The 18,392-nt window shown below is 36.2% G+C and overlaps 1 protein-coding gene across 1 annotated transcript; it reads right to left on the bottom strand.

Annotated features, from left to right (window-relative positions):
• Positions 1-6,047: 6,047 nt before the first annotated feature.
• LOC149834238 (uncharacterized) lies at positions 6,048-7,073 on the bottom strand. The gene is made up of 2 exons (XM_090009319.1): positions 6,942-7,073; positions 6,048-6,586 (listed from the first exon to the last, which is right to left on the bottom strand). The coding sequence occupies exons 1-2, from the start codon at positions 6,994-6,996 to the stop codon at positions 6,048-6,050; spliced, it is 594 nt and encodes a 197-aa protein (XP_089865445.1). The 5' UTR covers positions 6,997-7,073.
• Positions 7,074-18,392: the final 11,319 nt, after the last annotated feature.

Below are 18,392 nucleotides of genomic sequence, written 5' to 3'. Positions count from 1 at the left end.
TACATATTTTCAAGTAACTCCCTTGACACTTTTCTTGCATACATAGGCTTCTTTACTTTTCGATGCAAAATCTGTAACATGTATAAGTGACCTACATAGTTATTGGTAACGGGAGGCTATATGGCAATTTTCATCAACACCAGATGGATTGACATTATTTGCATTCAGCAGTTCAATCTTTGCTTATCTCATCCATCTTTGTATTAAATATGACTAAGGTATTTCTTGTATCTTCTATTGATTAAGTGCTTTTAATGCATGACGACATAAAATACCTTTGAATTCATACATTTTGCACGTACATTCAACTGTTTCATTGTCAACATTGTACGTAACATGTGCTTCTTGCCTTTTCAGATGCACTTCGCCCTCCCATGCAATATGGTATTTGTGCATATTCTCAGTTTGTATACGTCATTCTATGTTGTAATTCATGACCTGTATAACCTCCTTCTTAATCTATTCAAATATAGTTACTGTATACAAATCTGCAGGTCACATCAATATTTTCATACCCAAGTTACAGGGTGTATATTGAAGCATTTCACATCTTGTTCAAACTTATTCTATCTAAGACCATCTATAAATAATTCATATTGTTCCATAAAGTGAAATATTGTTAAACATGAATAAAAGGTTTTTTTCAGTGTGTCATGCATAGATTCAACTCTTTGTGTGCTTATCATACCTTTACAAAAGTATTGTCTTTCATATGCCAATGCCTACTTCTCTTTGTCTGTATATAAATTTTGTAACCATACACAGTCTTCAAGGTCGTGCATTTGAATTATTTTCTCCCAATCAAATATAAAGGTGACCTCATCTACGCTCTCAAGTATAGACCTTGTAAACTTTTTGTCAAACCCTGTCTTCTGATTAAATATGTATCCTATGTTTTTTACTGTATTTTGAAAGATATGCCACAAACATAGGTGATGATGTGCATCTGGCCATACATGAGACACTGCAGCCGCAATTGCATGATCACTATCTATAAGTACAACTTCAGGTTGCTTCCCATTCATTGCTTGTGTAAATACTGAACAATCACTCAAAGCTTTCCTTGGTCTGGTCATACAAAATAGTGTCGCCTAATATACAACTCTGTGAGTGATGGTTCACTCCGACAAAATATATAAATGACCACTGTTCAATATTAATCTTTATTGTTATATAAAAAATAAGCACATCATTGAAACATTCATAATCTACTCTTGATTTTGAATCTGCCCAAAACATATTCATCTTCATCCAGTTGCATTGCACTAAAGAAACTAGGGTCACTGCTTGATTTCTTCTGTAAGTAATCAACCAAAAAACATATTTCTCCATTCTTCATGTTATCTATCCTCTTTCTTCTCAAGTGGTTTCTTAGATCCATAGGTGTGAATGACACATTCTCGCGACTACCATTTATGTGCGTGCACAAATTGTATGTCTTCCTTGGTACAATGTTTGTGCTATCAGTTATTTCAGCAATTGCAGCATGCACTTCAGTTACTTTACGATGTGACCTAACATAGGAGTCATAAATGATGCTGCTAATTCATGGTTATGATTATTGATTAAAGTATGAACTACATATTTCTCATTCAGAAGTCTTCTTAACACCATTCTCGTTGGATATCCATATCTTGAATTTGGCTTGCTCCTTGTTAGATTTTCACTTGACTTCTTCCAACCTTTCTTAGAACAAACATATGTCTTTCTCACTACGATACCCTGTTCATTTTTTGACCAAGAATACCTTCTAACACTGAAGCCAAGTTTTAAGGCATAATCATTATAAAATTTATATGCAACTTCCTCATTATTAAACAACATTCCTTCTACGAAAACAGAGTCAAGTGTACTATCATGTACATTTTCAGTGCTTGCACCTTTATCAAGTGTACTGTCATGATCATATACCTCATTATCAAATTGCATTTCTTTTGCTGGAACATTCAAGTCAAGAGTAAATCCAATGCCTGCACCCTTCTTATCATGTGCATCATTAGTACACATGTTCACTTCTTTAGGTGCGTCATTAGTACAAATGTTCACTTCTTCATAACTTTCCAATGATTGAAATACATCATCTTCACTGCAAACAGATGATAAGCTCACTACTGTTATAAGCAAGATATCAATTTGCGTTAGCCAACACATACATTTACTACAATTTATTCAAGATGCATATAACAACGGATACCGATAAGGTGAAGCAAGTCAAAGAAATGATTGAATGAATCACAGTATAAAAGCAACAATGATTTATTATTTGCTTATACTATGCATCGAGTTGTTATTTACCATGCAATTAAAAAAAACAATTTATCATATATGTGTTGACGATAGTGATTCACGTGACAACAATTTAATTACATCTACGACGCTGTGAAGCGATTTCAATAGAAATCTCTAAATGAGCAGCGATTTGAATACGCAAATCACTACCGTAAGCATGCAATAATGTATTTTCGCATGCACATGTTTTAAAATCATACTACAAATATCTTACAAATCGATACTAGAAAATACATAATATCTTACAAATCGATATACGTATTGCATAATATATTACAAATCAATACGACAATTCAGCATAATAGCTTACAAATTGACACTACACATAATATCTTACAAATCGATATACATATCGCATAATATATTAAAAATCAATATAAAAATTCAGCATAATAACTTACAAATCAATATTAACAAACAAAACAATATCTCATAAATCGGTAGTATGTTACTACATCCGCGATTTGCATTACAATGCATATACTGAGTGAATGGACGATATCAGATGGGGTAGAGGCCCTTTCTCATATCTGTAAGCAAGCATTCTTGTCAATAGGTCCCAGCGTCGTACAAATATCTTTAATTTTTCAACCGTCGAAAAAACAACATCCACCTGCAATAACAAAACAACGCCTTAATGGTACTCACGATGACATACATTCTTCAACAATAGCATGATGACATGGAAAGGTACTTACAACGCCTTAATGACACTTGTTGAATGTTTGTGCGTCATTGCTTTTTTCCATACCGCCTAACAAAAATAAAAAAGAAGAGAAGACTGTAAAAAGAGATGGCCGACAAATGCCCCTATGACGCCCACCAATGATCGAACTAGTCGATCGATTTATAGTTATCTCCATGAGGTAGGAACGGACCCGAGAATGTTTTGTAACACAAGGCAGGAATGAGAATGCGACAATGTGTTGTAACACAAGCTAAAAATCAAGGCGGGAACTTGGACTCGAGACGACGACAAAGGGTGCTCCGACGACAGCAGACGACAGTAAAGAGTGTGTCGTCAAAAGGAGCTCCTATTACAGCAGATTGCATGGTCAAAGAGTGATCCACTGGTAGTATAGGAGTTTACTGCTTAGGGCGAAAACGGAACATTTGGACTTTTTGAAGAGTTAAGATCATCCATCCTTTTTTGAATAAAAGACATTTTTGTCCTTTTCTTGAACCATCGTTTCATAGCAAGAATGTCAGGAAAGGGTACTTAAGTCTTTGCAATCGCACCAGACTCCGACGCTAAGTGATGTCGACATACATGGGGATACGAGCCCAACGTGCTTATATACGTGGTGCTCATTCGGACCACAGAACACGCATGGTAGCAAACCCTGCATCTTCGGGGGAGAACAACCCCCCCCCCGTTCTAAGTGAAACATTTATTGATATAATGAGTTTATAGTCTGGTTGTGGTACGCCTAGTCCCCATCTCGCCAATAAAAGAAATAAAAAAAAAAGGAAAGAGAGAGCGCAGATCCGATACTCAGCAAGAACAGATCTAGCACTTGAGCCGAGTACCTTGTTAAGTACTATGCACAAATACTGGATCTGCTCTCGCACTACTTGATTTTCTATAACAGAGCTGGGAGAATTAAGTCCTCCTTTTTACAAACAACCTTAACTACCAGGCAGTTATTCAACCACCCATATACCAGTGGGGTTCGAACTTGCAACGTCCCATCACATGGTGACTTGCACAAACTTCTCCTACCAGATTGGAGCCCATGTTAATTAGTTTGCTCTTGCATTACTTAGAAACGGACAAATTGTCTGACCCCTTGGTTTAGACACTTCTGTCCAAAGTTTTGTTTATGTAAATAAAAATACCTTTTTAAAATTAACTGTAGTTGCAATTACTACTAACCTATCCTGGGTTAGTACAAAGATATTACTTTTTTTACCTTCCAACAATTCTAATATATATACTCTTGGCAATATGGTTTGGGAGGCTTGTAAATTAGGAAGACTTTGATTTTATATATTCCTTCGTCAACTTTTGATTGATTGATTTATTATTATTAAAATATAACGAAGTTTAGATTCATCTTTGCCCCCATTCCACCATATTTTTTGATAGGCAAGATGGGTTAGACTGACCATCTCCAGTTATTATACAACCGTAAACTTATAAAAAGTAAAGATTATACGTTGGAGAAGAAAGGAAAATAGATTAATAAAATTTTAAAGGCCGTTTTGGGTTTTTTACTATAAATTTAATGTTAAAACTGTCCACGGTTTATTTTGATTAACCAAAATAAAGTTTAGCTAGGTGCATTTTCGGAAATCTTGAAAAACATAGGTGCATTTTTTCAATTATTCTGAAAACTTAGGTGCCAATGAGAAATTCACCCAAAATTAATTTAAAAGTCTGGAAAACGTCAAATAATGCAACGTCCAAACGAAATCTAAGGTAATCAGGCCAAGCGCTTTATCTGCTCATCCCCAAAAAATTAGAAGATGATATCACCTAGAATAAAAAAAAATCATTTTTTTTCATTAAGTTGGTACTGAGGCTATAATCAACCATCATCACCATGATATAAAATAATTCTTATGCAACCTATCGATTGAAAAATTAAAGGGAAGTCTAAAAATTAAAACAATATTACTGCCTGTCGTATGAAATGGCCTTCATTACTAACAACTGTATATGCTGGGAAATGTTAAGAATAACCAAGTTAAAAGGGTGAATGACCAGTTTTGTTAGAAGCAAGTAGACTATAAATGCTCTTGAAGAAAAAAAGAAGACTATAAAGGCATTAAGCATATGCAAGTCATCTTCATTACCAGTGGGATCTACATCCAAAACTCATGCCAAAATTTTGAGCCACTGATGGAAAGTAATACCTCATTTTACAGTTCTAAAGGACGGCATCTTTCCACACAATTGAAAGACAAAAAGTAAAGAGAAAAGAGTTGGTACAAATTTCTAAATGCTCAAAAAATTTCCGCATGATATTCCATGCACATGACGTGCGGACGGTATGCGCTGCACCAACTATACTTTTTATCCCCATTGCATAAAGCTCAACTCAAATGATGTATAAAAGTAAACAGGAATAAAATGAAAAGACATAAAAGGTGTCATAGATTCGATTCTTGCGAGGCTGCAACAAGAAGCAAGCATCGGATCACTAGCCTTCTTACCAAATTCGATGAGATAAACATATCACAGTGATGATCATCACCGAATCCGTGTGTGTCTATATATATATATATATACATTACGACCCTGGAAAAACTAATAATTGCAGGTGCCTCTTACCTGTAAATGTGTCATTTGCTTATTTTAGCAACAAAGATATGTTGAATTAAACGAATTTAATAAAAAAATGAAATTCTTATCATCAAGTTTTACTGCGATATGAGGAGTTGGTTTTTAACATCTCTAAAAAATACAGTTAAGCTAAAAAGTACCTATCCAATACATGTTTTTCTACTGTTAGACTATGTTAAACACATATACACCTTAGCTAGATTGAGCAAAAAGACCCTGCAACTATGATTTTTTGGAACATGCTGCTAACAAGGGTCCCAAAGGCCTTTAAAAAAAAACAAGGGCGCCAAAGAAAATGAACGAGCCAGAGAGAGAGAGAGAGAGAGAGAGAGAGAGAGAGAGAGAGAGAGAGAGAGAGAGAGTTAAGGGTTAAGCTGCAAAGAAAATTCTACTCTTTCTTGTTAAAAAATTTCAACCAAACCATACAACGGCGAGGCTGTTATACACAAAAGGATGCGCGGCATTATTGTTAAGCAATGGAACATGCATTTGGGTTCTCATCACTGAACAAAGATGCAAATTGATTAGTGTCAATCCTATGGTTGTTAACTCCATCGTGAATTGGAGTTGGGCAATCTCCATGGTAGTAGTCCCTCTTGTACCACCACCTTGCATCTCGGCCGGGAGTCAGCCGGAAGAATCGGGATTCTGGCACATAAGCTGGCGACGCATAACTGCCGAGGGAATAGTATGATTCTTGCTGGAAATCAATTTCTTGTAGATAACTAGACGTCCCGGCATAATTTCCGGCATGCACTTCCACTACTTCTTTGGTCTCACTGATAGATGGTAGTGGCTGTGCCATGGCTGCAGACAATGCATGGGTAGATGGATAAATGAAGTGCTCATTTTGACTTGGAGGTGCTTCTTGAGCTTTGTCTTGTGGTGCCTCCACTTTTGGATTAGAGAGTTCTACATTTGGAACGGTGACTATCTTGATGCCAGTCTCACCAGCAGAAATTGCTGCATCACTTCTTGGTTCTTGGGCCTTCAGCCTCATAATCTTATCTGTTCCAATTTCAGAAACATGTGAGATAACAAGTAGAAACATAAATACTGAAAAGTACAAACTTTTTCAAACAATGAAAAACGATATCTTTTTGTTACCATGAGAACAGAAGCAGTTGAACAATTGCCTAAGCTGTGTTGTTAAGACATATGCATGGTGCACACAGATATTGTTAAGTTGGATGCCAAATTTGATTTGTTGAGGAAATGTTTACAGAAGAAAAAAGACTAGAAGGGTATCAAAATTTTGCAGGAAGAACCATCAAGAGGGAGTGACTAGAGAATTGAATTTTCTTTTTGACAGAAGCTAGAGATGGTTGAATCAAAATTCAGATAACCAGATGAGATGAATTACCATGAGTATTGTGGAGACTAAGCTTGAATTTCTCACAGGAGAGACAGCAACCCATGATGCACAATTTGGAGCAATTCTCACCCTCTTGTTGCCTTTAGTATTGGAAACTGAGTGAAGCGGTTAGGCTAAAGGACTTATATACCTCTCCCAACAGTAGAAACGAATAATGCCATTTTAAGAAGCGGCGGTATGTCCTCTAGAAGGATGTGAGAAAAGCATTATTATATAGGTGGAAATGCCCCTGGAACTAAAGTTTCTTATGTATAAAAAAAGTAAAAAAAGGAGGCTTCTGATTCTCGAATATAAGTTGGGATTTTTCACATTTCTTTTTGTGAGGGTGGACAAGGAAGTTACTTTCTTGACATGGATATGGAAGGTGCAATGATAAGAGGGAATTAACTGTTATAGAAAGTGGTTCAAGAGTTAGGCAGTCCACTACACCAAACTACTTTTTGATTCAAAGGCATAATTAGCAGAATAATGACCCAAAGTGAGCAGCACCTTCAGTTGATCTTAGCAAATCCAGTGAATATTGGGCTGGACCTAATCTTTAACTATTAGTCATTAAATTCCAAAATATGATAATCTCATTAATAACTAGTTAAAAACTTATTCATGATACATTGAAATCAAGTGTGTGTGTGTGCGTGCGCGAGTGTGTGCACTTTCGTGTGTAGTTGCATGGAATGAACCACTAGGCCTTGAAGCATTTGGCATTTAATTGTACATTTCAGGAAAAATTAAATCTTGTTATATTTAGGTTTCAACATATCTTTGTTGCTTCATATCAAAATAAAATTCCAGTCTAGTTTTTATGAAACAGACTACTGCTACTATTAGGCATAAAATTATAACAAGATAAGACTGGTACCCTAAAATTTGTTGGATGGTCTAAATTCATATACTGGTTCATCAAAAAAAAGAAAAAGAAAAAAGAAAAGAATTCCCCCCTCCACACACACACAGGGGTGTCAACGGGTGGGGCTTACCCGGACCTGACCCGTACCAAACCCTATAGGGTCTGGGTATGGTGATAAATAATATGACCCGATTAAGACCCGGATCCGGACCCGAAGGTCTGATTAATACATGGAGCCAGGTATAGTTTGTGAAATTTAATACCAGACCCGGGCCCAACCCGTCCGATTAAGATCTGCACATTTTAAATGTAAAAATGATAAAAAATAGTATTTTACCAGGTATGGCCCGCGTCTGAGTCATGTAGTTCCTATCGGGTCCGGGTATGGTTTCTCTTATGGTGGGTCCGATTAGACCTAGATACAGACCCGATACCATACCCGAAAATGAGGGCCAGGTTTGGTTCCACCTGAACCAAACCCCACCCGTTGACTCCCCAAAACACACACACACACACACACACACACACACACACACACACACACACACACACATATATATATATATATATATATATATATATATATATTATTTTACACTTGATAGTAACAAGTTAACATCCGCTTCCTTCTCAAAGACATTTCAGGATATGCATGGATGTCTTATAAATCTCTTAGATTATTTGAACGACACCACTTTATTTGAAAATTTATTAAAAAATACTCAAGCTGAAATTTCGTTCCAATCTACACCTGTGAACATAGAGTAAACCCCTATGAAGTGTTTCACAATTTTTATATTTAACGGCACTTAAATATACTTTTATATTTTAATCACACTTAAATATACGTTTCAGTGTTTTTTTTGAATATCATGTACGTTTCAGTCTTAGTTCCATCTAATGTTACATTAATGAAATAAAAAAGTTGAATGCGTAGTTCATTAGTTTGGTTGCTTTCAATTCATAAACGTTGTCTAGGAATCATGATTAGTTGTGACCAATCAATCAAGGATGTTGAAGATTCAACATCAACAACATCTATCCATTAGGATTAACTATGGTTCTATTCCAACACGATATCAGAGGATGCATGTCCTTCAACATTGGACTCTTGAGCTTTTCCACATGCTCTCAGGGCCTGTTTGGAATCTGTAGCTGGGATGGGCGTTTATGGAGTTTATGCATTTAAAGAAGTGGCAGTACAAAAGAGAAAGAGCCTCGCTTCCCATCCCAAATGCATAAACGCCCATCCCGGTGCCGAGATTCCAAACAGGACCACACCAAAGTAGTTTGATCAAGATTTTCACTACAAGAAAAATGCGTATTAGCGATAGACTCTATTCGTCGCTAATCCGTCGCAACATCCGTCACTAACGTGTTTAGCGACGGATTAGCGATGGTTTAGCGGCGGATAGTGTCCATCGCATAACCCCCGTCACTAAACTGTGACAGAATTTATTTGTCGCCAATCCGTCGCTAAGTAACGATGAATTAGCGGCGAATCATGTCCGTCGCTAAATAGAGACTGATTTGGTTATGCTACGAAATTTAATCTGTCGCTAATCTTTAACAAGGGATACATATCCGTCGCTAATGTCTATCGTCAATTTGGCGACGGCCATTAGCGACAACTTAAATCCCGTCGGAAATCATTGACTGATTTAAATTGGCGACAGATTAGCGATGGATAATATCTGTCGCTAATTTTAAATTTTTTTTTTGAATTATTCTGAAACTTGAGAATTTTTTTTCGTTATAAAATTCAGATAACCTGCTTATAAAAGACAAAGTACACATAAAAAATACATATACAGGTGAAACAAATTTAACACAAAACAACTAAATATAATCCTTGCCAAGTTATAATTAGTTACAAGTATGTCAAACAAATTAAACAAATGAATCAAATCATCGTCAAGATTCTGGGCATCATCTTCTTTATTTTCTCGATCTGCCCCTCCCTCCATCAGCTCCTCTACGTTGATCATCTCCAATATCCTACAAAAGAACCAAAATGTTAGTATTTATAAACAAAATATAATGAAATAAATTATATGCAATACACCTAATCTAATGCAACAAAGTAAATGACTGAATGACACATAGACTAGCAATAAACTGAAGGACATTAACATAATTCAGATATGTGTTCTAAGACTGAAAAAAAAATTTATAGTGATTCAATCATGCAGATATGTGTTCTAAGGTTGTCAAAGAATGTCACAGTGATTTACGCATGCATATCTGGTTTATAAGGCTGTCAAATAAATGTGTTGTGTATCACAATCATGCATATATGTTACAAGGCAGTAAAAAAACTTTCATAGTTATGAAATCATGCTTATATGTGTTCTAATGTTGTAAAAAAACTTTCATAGTGATTCAATCATGCTTATATATTTTCTAAAGTAGTAAAAAAACTTTCATATTGATTCAATCATGCATAAATGTGTTCTAAGGAAAATTTTATAGTAATTCAATCATGCATATGTGTGTTCTAAGGCAGTAAAACAATTTCATAGTGATGAAAGCATGCTTGTATGTGTTTTAAGGTTGTCAAAAAACTTTCATAGTGATTCAATCATGCATATATGTGTTCTAAGGTTGTCAAAAAACTTTCATATTGATTCAATCATGCATATATGTGTTCTAAGGTTGTCAAACAACATTCATATTGATTCAATCATGCATATATGTGTTATAAGGCAGTAAAAAAATTTCATATATGCTAATATCATGCTCATATGCGTTATAAGGCAGTCAAAAAACTTTCATAGTGATTCAATCATGCTCATATGTGTTTTAAGGCAATCAAAAAACTTTATATGTGATTCAATCATGTGTATCATGTTCTAAAGCACTCAAAAAATTGTATAGTGATTCAATCATGCATATATGTGTTCTAAGGTTGTCAAAAAACTTTCATACTGATTCAATCATGCATATGTGTGTTATAAGGCACTAAGAAAATTTTATAGTGATGAAATCATACATATATGTGTTGTAAGGTTGTAAAAAAACTTTCATAGTGATTCAATCATGCACATATGTGTTATAAGGGTGTCATAAAAATTGTATAGTGAATCAATCATGCATATATATGTTATAAGGTGTCAAAAAAATTTATAGTGAGGCAATCATGCATATATGTATTCAATCATGCATATACTATCTTGAAATCTAACGACATGAAACAAATGACATGAATCTTTATACCTGACGGGCAACGAAGCTCATGTTGAATGCAGACAAAGTTCTCCTATCCTAAAAAAAGTTGCATAACTCATTACAGATAATGTTGGGAATGACTTCATTTAAAAAGTATTGCAGTTTGTTCTCAAGACGCTGACAGACGCCATCCCAAGACATAGTAGGGTCAATCGAACGTTGAGAGTTGATGCTGGCGGGAGAACTCTGAGAGCCATGGCTACAGGAGGCAACGACTGCTGTGGTGTTCATGTTACTCTCAAACCCGAACACACAACCCTTTTTGGGTTCACCGATTGCAGTCACCCATGCTGCAGGATCAAAAGGCGGATGCTGAGTGGAGTCATCACCATATCGTTGTACCATTTGCTGCTCGTATGACTCCTACAAAGTAATGATTAGAATATGACTTAATAATTAAGAATTACAATGTTTATGATAATGTAATTCATAGTAACTTGTATATTACAATGTTTATTAATATAATAAATACATACTGATATCGCTCTCGCCTTCTATGATACAAAATCTTCCATGCTCTTACGTTTATATGTTTCAACAAACACATCCTTGTAAGGCATAATGTCTCATTTTTCTGTTTCCTGCAATGTTAAATGATAAACAAATTGATTAATAAGTATGTAGAAATACTTACAAATTTGACAGTATATATATATATATATATATATATATATATATATATATATATATATATTAATGAATTACCATTTTCTTCTAGTGACTCTCAAAAGTCCTAGATTCATCTGTGTGTAGATGGACATCGAGCATCTTTGCTCAGTTTTGTGCAGCCTTTGTTGAGCGGTTTCGAAATTCATTGCTCGCCCATTTGTCGCATATGCCCTCCCAATAATCTCTTCTGATAGTAGAAGGCCCATGGCTCTTCCACTGCAATGGATCATCTATCCTACCAGTTGCTTTTTTTGTTGTGGTCTTTATATTGTGCAGCATGTCGACAAATCGATTGACAGCCACCTTCTGTCACACTACCCTCGCATCTTTCTCTTCGTTCGCAATCGCGAAGCGATGGAAAGTCTATAAATACTTTTAGAAAGTTAGCACACATGAGTATAACAAAAAATTAAATATGAAACACATTAGTTATGATAAACGATTGCATACCATGAATGAGGACATTAATCTGTCCAACACCTTCGTCGGGTACTCTTTCCATTGCGTGACCGGTCCTGAAAGATGTTGTAGTAGTGACTTCCTAATTTCTTATATTACTTCTTGCTGCTCGAACCTTGCACTGCACATGAATTGATACACATTAATAATGGATTGTCAATATACACTATTTATAAGATAAATATTAAACAAGTGACAATGAAATACTTATGGTCGACTATTAATATACACTATTTGAATGAGTCATCGTGTATCACACTGAGAAGACCTTACATCCGGCGTTGTCTCGTGATGTGTATGAGTAGCTCGTGTAGGTGGATCATGTATAGGTGAAACATCACCTACAGAACAATGAGTTATAAATTCACACAATAAACATTTAAACTAATCAAGTATATAATTATTTAAATGATATACCTATCGAAGCATTGCGTGAAGATAAAAGCTGAGTTTGCCTATCACTGAGCTCAGATCCTATAAAGACGATTAACAAGTAAAAATGTTTATATCAACATATAAGCAAAAACATAATGAATGCCAATATTTAGATATAACACACAGACATTTACCTAATGATGTCCTACGGCCTTCACTTGGTCCTCGACCACTATGACCTCCACAAACCATATTCTAACAAATAAAAATGTTATTTAGATCAGTTACATGATATGCAATTTAATAGATACATATTCAAATCGAAAATAACTTCATGCAAGCATGGATACAATCACATCAAACGTGACAATACATTCAAATCATTCATAGCATATAAATGTCAAACATGTACCTGCAGCAAACACACTCCAATATTCTACTAACTACTACCTCATCAAACATGGCAATATATTCAAATCCTTCATAGCACTCAAACATGTATTTCACTAGATCAAATATGCTTCATCATCACTTGTTTCACTTTCATATTCTTCTTCTTCCTCCTCCTCCTCTTCGTCTTCTTCTACATTGGGTGCCCATCTACTTGGTATATTATTTGGATCATATTCTTCCATACATGTGCCATCGGATAATGGAGATATGATATGCAGACCCTGTGTGACATCGTGACCATAAGAAAAGTCATATATATCATCTGATTGATAGTAATCACTCTCTTCAATTAACTTGTCTTACTGTAACTAATCATACTCGGGGTATAGTTTAGACTTCACCTTACAAACTGCCCACCATTCATTTCTATTTGACTTCCTTGTACTCGGATATGAAGTATAGTAAACTTGTTAAGCTTGCGAGGCTAATATGAATGGTTCATATGTTTCAAACCTTGATTTATGATTCACCTCCACAATGTCTGAGGCTTTGTCGACTCTTGTTGCTGTGGGATCAAAACAATGACACTTGAATAAAGTTACACTATTATTTGTGCCTAAGTAAGTCAACTCCAGTATTTCATCTAGAACATCATAGTAGTCATGTTCATTTTCACCGTAGCTGCTACCCTTGACGCACACGCCACTATTCATTGTTGGCTTGTTGACACCATAGTCTTTTTTATGGAATCGATAACCATTTACGATGTACCCGTTGTAACATTGCACAACTTTGGTCGGACCACTTTGTAAATCACATATTTCTTGATCTTTAACATCACCATGGTGGATCTACAAGCATAAACAATGACTGTGATCACGACCAATTAAGTAACTTATTGTTGTTTACACAGAAAAAATATATGTCATTGTCCTTACCAACTCTTTCAACCATGCCACAAACTCATTTTCATGCTCTTTTTGTACTTCTACATCAGTGAGATATAGAAGTTTTCTTCGCAACTTCAGATCAAATCGTCTGCACTTAACAAATACTTATATTACCGAACCATGTATGCACATATAGAACTTAGTGTTACATATTAAGTATATTTACTCGATGTATGAGTCGATTGCTGAGCAATTAAAAAGGATATAGATTTGTGCTGCATTTTGCTCTCGATCTTCCAAGAGTCTTGACCGGCAAATGCCAAATGCATGCCTAAGTGGTTAAAATATCGATAATTTTTCAGCTACAGTAAATTGTTCTCCATCATCATTATGAGGTGGGCATGTGTAACATGTTGAAATATGGGGTTCAAAGTATATAGATGAGAAATTTGAAATCTCTTCTAAAGTGTACGCCTCATAATTAGAGCTCTCTACTCTTGCTTTATTCTAAACCTTTTTTTTTGAGGTCAAACATGCATCTGTCAACAATATACATCTCAGATTATAATAAATTTCTCAATAGCATTGAAGAGAAAAATATAAAAAAATATATACCTTTCAAATGGGTACATCCACCGATATAGCACAGGACTACCAACCCTTAGTTCATATGACAAATGTATGATCACATGTTCTATAACATCAAAAAATGCTGGCGAAAAAAGCTTCTCTAGCTGACAAATAATAGTGACGACAGAATCCTCAAGATTCTTTACCTCAGATACTACGACTTCTTATGCTTATAATGTTCTAAAAAATCTACTCAACTCGGATAATACCCTCTGTATAGGTTTGTCTAACATATCATGGAATGCTAGGGGTATCAACTGTCGTATAATGATATGACAACCATGGCTCTTTAACCCATATAATTGTTCCTCGTCTATCTTTACAACCCGAGCAATGTTAGAAACGTATCCATCTGAAAATCTCAATTATCTCAACCATTGACATACCTGCTTTACTTGATCTGGTCCAAACACGTACCTTGCCTTTGTTTTCAGTACTTTGCCATTGTACTCTTTGAGTTCCAATTCTGGTCTTGTACTCTTTGAGTTCTAATTCTGATTTTTTACATATTACTTTTAAATCCATACGGGCCTTCGGATTATCCTTCGTTTTTCCTTTCACATTCATTACCGTATTGAACACATTATCAAATACATTTTTATCCACATTCATCACATCCAAATTATGTCATATCAATAAGGTCAACCAATATGGTAGTTCTCAAAATATAGATTTTTTGTCCAATTATGATCCTTCCCAAATCCAAGGAAGGGTGTTGGGCTACGGGCATTTGTCAGTCCACATGAAAAGTATCACAATCTTCTTAAAATCTCTATGCCAGACAACCTTGTGGGTGAACCTTCCATTTCAATTGTGCCTGCTCGAAACACATCCCTTTGTCGTCGAAATGGATGGTCGCTGGGTAAAAATTGACGGTGATAATCGAACTAGCATGGCTTCCTTCCACGCGTCAATCTAAAAGATTTTGTATCCTCCATGCAGTACGAACATGCCAACCTCTCATGTGTGCTCCAACCAGATAACATACCATATGTAGGGAAGTCACTAATTGTTCATAGAACAACAACCTTCATATTGAAGTTTCATTTTTTGTGGATATCGTACATTTAAACACCGTCATCCCACAATATTTTCAGTTCATCAATCAATGACCTTAAATATACATCAAGATGTTGGCCTGGAGAAGTCGAACCAGGGATCAATAAAGACAAGAAAAGATTTTGATGCTTTATACACAAGCTTGAAGGAAGGCTATATGGGGTGACAAATACCATCCAACACGAGTATGGAGTTGATCTACCCCCAAATGGATTAAATCCATCTATACATAAACCTAGCCTAAAATTTCTCACTTTCATTACGAAGTTTTGATGAGTACGATCAAAGTGCCTTGAAGCTTCCGCGTCAACAGGATGTGTGATCTTATCTTCATCATGTCGAACTTTATTTGCATGTCATATCATTTATTTAGATGTTCTCGAAGACATATACAGTCGTTGCAATCTAGGGATGAGAGAGAAGTAGTAGAGTGACTTGCATAACACTTTTTTTTTACCTTGTGCTACCGTTTCTTCTTGTCTTTGGCTTGAACCAAGGATGTCCACATGATGGATATGATCTGTTATTTTCTTGATCTTTAAAATACAATATGCAGTGATTTGGATAAACATCTATCTTTTGATACTCCATACCTAGAGCGTTGACCATAACCTTCACACGGTAGAGATTTTCTGACAATTTCTCATTTTTGGGCAACATACTCTTCATAATACAACACAAATGGTCAAAACATGGTTGACTCAAATTATACTTTGACTTTAAATTCAGTAGTTGAAGAACTGCAAACAAAATAGTGTGACTCTCTCAACCATTCCACAGTGGCTCATCAATAACTCTAAGTAAGTCATAAAATCTACTAGCTGCATCATTTGTTGCTTCTTCCTTTATCGTAGTTGGTGCATCACTATGTCCCATAGCAGAACTCATTTTTGGTCCTGCGGCATAAAATATCAAATCTACATATAGATTATCGTGCAACACATCCACCCGTGCGTCAAAATTTTTCTAAAATTCTTCACCATGAAGCGTCCAATTCTGATAACCACTAACAAAACCCTTCCTGTATAGGTGATGTCTAACGCCATGAGGTTTTACAAATGATTATTCTTACACATTATGCAGGAGCATCTGATCTGACTGATGGGATCCACTATACTGACACTTGCCATTGCGAATTTAATAAAACTGTCAACACTATCCATATATTCATGCGATACCTCATTATCAACTATCCTACGGTATATCCATTCATGGTTTGCAGTCATTTTGTCCTATAATATTACAGATATTATCATCACCAGTTAAAAGAGAATCTTAATAATGTTATGATGAAAAAAATATCTAATTTATCTATTAATTCTTGTTTGGTGATTGTTTGTGAGCAATTTTTTGTTTCAATTAATGCATAAATTTTCTTCCCCTCTATACCACAAATATACTTAACATAAAATGCAATTTCATGAACTATTATGCATGCATTTACAAACTCAATATTTTTGTGTGTAACACCATCCATCATATTTATACACATCACGAGGATATTTAGAAATATGAAATCACATTTCATAAAATGATACATTCATTTGAAACATGTTTTCATGATACAATTTCACATGGAAGGCATAATCAAATAGAAAATAACTTCATGCAAGCATGAATACAGACACATCAAACATTGCAATACATTCAAATAATTCATATCAAAATAATGTCAAACATATACCTACAACAAACACACTTCAATATCTCGCTAACTACTACCATGCCTAACATGAAATCCGTACTCTAAAAATAAGAACACTTTTATTTTCATACATTAGCATGATCTCCAAACTCCATCAAAGCAGTCCTAGATATCCACAACTAAATGAGTGTGTGAACTAGAAAAGTGTTGCATCCAAGAAATTAAATAACATGTGATGCACTTGCATCACTTACTCACCACATGTATTTACCCGATTTGAATTGCTTTTGCCTTTTTATTTTTTTTATTTCTTTTTGCATTGCATTTTTAGCCACATACGATGCTTAGCACTAAGCATCACACAATTAGCTCAGCAACGTACATGCAAAGCACAAATATACAAAACAATATAAAGAGGAGGCTCGAACCCTCCTTGGCGAAAAAGAAAACGGGCAGGGGTCAGAGTCCCTCCCTTGCATCTCGTAAGACAGGGAGGAGGCTCGGCCCCTCCCTGGCAAAAAAAAAAGAGAGGGGGCTTGGCCACTCCCTCTCATTCCGTAAAACAGGGAGACAGGGAGGGGACACAACCCCTCCCTGGCAAAAAAAAATAACAGGGAGGGGCTCAGCCCCTCTCTGGTGAAAAAAAAACATGTGAGGGGGCCGAGCCACTCCCTCATATCCCGTAAGACAGGGAGACAATGAGGGGGGCTCGGCCCCTCCCTGGCAAAAAAAAAAACCTACGAACGCTGACCGACAAGCGATAGGAAGGGAAAAAAAGAAGGGGAGGAGGGTTAATACCTGCAAACGCCGATCGATGGCTGGCGATGTCGTCGGTGGTTAGCATAGAGAACACGGGGGAGAAGGAGCAGAGCGGTGACTCTGGCGGATGTCGATGGACACAGAGAGGGGAGCGACGATGGTGAGGATGCCAACGAATGAGGTCGGAGAGAGATGGTGTCAGGGAGGGGGTGGCTCACCAGAGCTCCGGTGCGGGTCGCTGGTTGTCGCAGGGGAAGCGAGAGGAGACACAAAGAGGGGGGGTTCTCGAGGTCATCAGGGTGTCTGCCAGACACAGGGAGGAGTAGGTGGCCGGGGCGGTTGCCGGAGAGAGGTAGGTGGCCGGGGTGAGCAACACGGGTGAGAGAGAGAGAGAGCGAGTAGAGTTAATTTTGTGTCCTAGATGGGCGTTTTAAATAAAAAATTAGCGACAAAACAATTTTGTTGCCAACACCGACGCTACTTAG

This window comes from Nuphar pumila, chromosome 6 (assembly GCF_984573655.1).
Source record: "Nuphar pumila chromosome 6, dmNupPumi1.hap1.1, whole genome shotgun sequence".
NCBI lineage: Eukaryota > Viridiplantae > Streptophyta > Magnoliopsida > Nymphaeales > Nymphaeaceae > Nuphar > Nuphar pumila.
This window is presented reverse-complemented; position numbering and strand designations above follow the sequence as displayed.

What these genes read in the sequence shown, in the direction of transcription:
- LOC149834238 (XM_090009319.1), bottom strand. Translation starts at nt 6,996, where the DNA reads ATGGGTTGCTGTCTCTCCTGTGAGAAATTCAAGCTTAGTCTCCACAAT. An exon ending in TAGTCTCCACAATACTCATG is followed by an intron (nt 6,587 to 6,941) that starts GTAATTCATCTC and finishes AAATTGGAACAG; the next exon opens with ATAAGATTATGAGGCTGAAG.